General features: G+C 48.6%; 1 protein-coding gene across 1 annotated transcript in view; it reads left to right on the top strand.

Annotated features, from left to right (window-relative positions):
- The window catches only part of LOC127749951 (neuroendocrine convertase 2-like), a gene marked incomplete in the record, with an annotated part of 33,590 nt that extends 31,101 nt beyond the window's left edge, over positions 1-2,489 (top strand). The window contains 2 exon segments of the mRNA XM_052270125.1: positions 57-339; positions 477-2,489. Of these exon segments, the coding sequence (XP_052126085.1) occupies positions 57-339; positions 477-635 (442 nt within the window).
- Positions 2,490-2,797: the final 308 nt, after the last annotated feature.

Below are 2,797 nucleotides of genomic sequence, written 5' to 3'. Positions count from 1 at the left end.
AAAAAATCATTTGTTTAAACCAAATTACTAAAAAATACCATTTTCTTTTCCCACAGGGAAATCCCTAGCGACCGGTCCGTGCTGCTCAAGATCAACACGAACGCGTGCGCCGGCTCCGACACGGAGGTGCGATACCTGGAGCACGTGCAGGCCGTCATCTCGCTCAACGCGACCCGCCGCGGCGACGTGGAGCTCTTCCTCACCTCGCCCATGGGCACGCGCTCCATGATCCTCAGCAAGCGCGTCAACGACGACGACCACCGGGACGGCTTCACCAAGTGGCCCTTCATGACGACGCACACGTGGGGCGAGTACCCCCACGGCACGTGGCTGCTCGAGGTGAGCAACGACATTTAATATCCTCGTAAATCTACAACATATTTTGTAATTTTTATTTTAAAAAATGTGTTGTAAATTTGCGACAACCTATTTAATTTTTTGCGGCGTCGGTCAATATGCGTCTCTCTCTCCTTTAGGTGAGCTTCAACTCGCAGAAGCCGCAGGCCGGCTTCATCCGGGAGTGGACGCTGATGCTGCACGGCACCCGGGACCCACCCTACGTCGGCCTGCCCGTCTCGGACCCGCACTCCAAGCTGGCCATCGTCAAGAAGGCCCACGAGGAGCGCAAGGCGTGAGGCGCAGGCTTCGCCGTCAGCCCCGGGACCCGCCGGCGCCCCGGCCTTGTGCGTCGCGGCGCCTCCACCACGCCCCGCCGTCGGCGCCGCGACGCAGACGGACGGAAGACGCTCGAATCCGGGGGGCGCACACAGATTACTTTATTTCTAAATGGTGGGGTACCCTTTTCAAGGCACTTTAGTTGAGCTCAGGGTTGACAACAGAGGCGTTTTGGTGGGAGGGAAAGCCGTGATAGACGTTCCCCTCGATGATTCGAATTTATCCAGATCGGGCTTCTATCTGAAAGCGTCGGATACTCTTATGTGAATGAACCTTCAACTCAATTAGAATGGCGCGAAAAGTGTGCCGCATGCTCTAAAAATGACGCAATTTATGTACAGCCCCCCTGCGGTCCGCGCCGCCGCCCGCTTCGCACGCCGCCGAACAATGTGTACCTTTGTAAATGTTGACGTGGACTGTACCACGCGTATCCGCCGCTTTTGCAAAACACTTGCCCCGAGCGCCGCGTCGTGCGAATAGCGAGTGTCGGGGCGACGACACACTACAAATAACCATTAACCATTAATCGCCAGCCGCCCCTCGGGGAGGCAGCCCGACCCGCGACCCGCGTGGGTTCGGCTGTTTCCCTCGAGGTAGAAACCCTATGATTTCCCTTTCAAGTCCACCGACTGGCGCCCTGCAGCAGGCCTGCGTACCGCCCAGTCGACTTAGAGGCTCTAGCGTTAGGAGAGGCGACTCTCGGGAGCCAGCTGTGGCGGCCATCGTGGCGGCTCGAATGGGGCCGTTCAACGCACGCGTACACAGACCAATTAGTAGTGAAAAGGACTCTGGGGAAGGGATGGTGTCGGGTGCCAGAATGGACAACAAGCGAGTCTCTCGAAGCCTTATGGTCAGCACACTCACACACAGCTGCTTCAGTTTTAGGTTGGCCCTACCTCATCGACATATCAGAATCCCGCTTTTGCACTGTTCAAAGACAGATAATCTCTACGTAGGGTAGTGTATTTTTGGAAAAGAAGATCGAAATGAACAAACTTGAGGGGTTAGCGTGATGGGACCTTCCCAAAACGCAACCACCTCTGCCGTTAAACGGACTGTGCTAAATAAGATCACATTTTTTTTCTGGAAGGACCCAAATCGAAGTTAATTTTCTCTGAACTACTGTAAGCGAAAATATTTTCTCGCATTCTTCCCACGTACACTATCTCTAATAACTATTCTAATCAAAATAGCTGTTTTGCTAAAAAACAAAAGGGATTTCTACGCAAAACTAGTGCTTCCTTCTTCATATTTCAAGTTATTACAGCACAACTGCGGTTAGTGGTTTTTATTTTCTGTTTTTTCATGTAGGATAGAGGTTAGTGTCTCTGTTCTCCGTTCCTTACGGCAATGACGTTGCCAAGCATTAATTCCGGGTGGAAACCGAAATGTGATACATTTGAAAATCTAGTGAGACAGATATCTGCGCTGCATATTCTGTTACGTTTCGTTTTAGTGTTGAAACAAACTCATTGTGAAAGCTAATTAGTGTATATTGTTGAGTGCTCCTTCCCATAACTTGGGAAAATGTATACCACGCACAAGTGGCTTCAAGGACAAAGAAGAATGATGTTGCTCTGTATTAGCAGCACTTGACACTGTTTTTCTTTTAGTTTGTAAGATGGAAGTATGACTGTCGGTACGAATATGTGAGGAGGTAAATTTATTTTGGTTGAAGCTTTTACTATGGTACGTTTCAAAGATTGTGAAAAACGTCTTTCCATAATAATTTGGTGCGACGTTTAGATTTGGCGCGCTGCAAACGGACTCACAATCTTTGGTTGAGGTGGTCTGAATCTTCATTATCGCTACATTCTTTAGAATATACTTTAAGCTATGAGCCCTGTTGTATTTTGCAAATATTTTTCTGTAATTTTCTGTTTCTTGCATATTTTATAGTGTAAGGTGGGTCACACTTAGGTTTTTGTTAGACTAAATCTGACGGGTATGTTCGTTGAGCGAACACTGCGCTTTAATGTTTTTCTTTATTTTTGGAATCGGTGATACACGGAGTAAATGACTTACTTTGATGGATTCCTTTATAACTTTAGCAGCATATCGGACCGACAGAATGTCTGTGGTGATGTCTTATTTTGTTCACAGAGAAATTATCGTCTATTGT

Source organism: Frankliniella occidentalis, unplaced genomic scaffold, assembly GCF_000697945.3.
Source record: "Frankliniella occidentalis isolate FOCC.00 unplaced genomic scaffold, Focc_3.1 Scaffold111, whole genome shotgun sequence".
NCBI classification, from domain to species: domain Eukaryota; kingdom Metazoa; phylum Arthropoda; class Insecta; order Thysanoptera; family Thripidae; genus Frankliniella; species Frankliniella occidentalis.
This window is presented reverse-complemented; position numbering and strand designations above follow the sequence as displayed.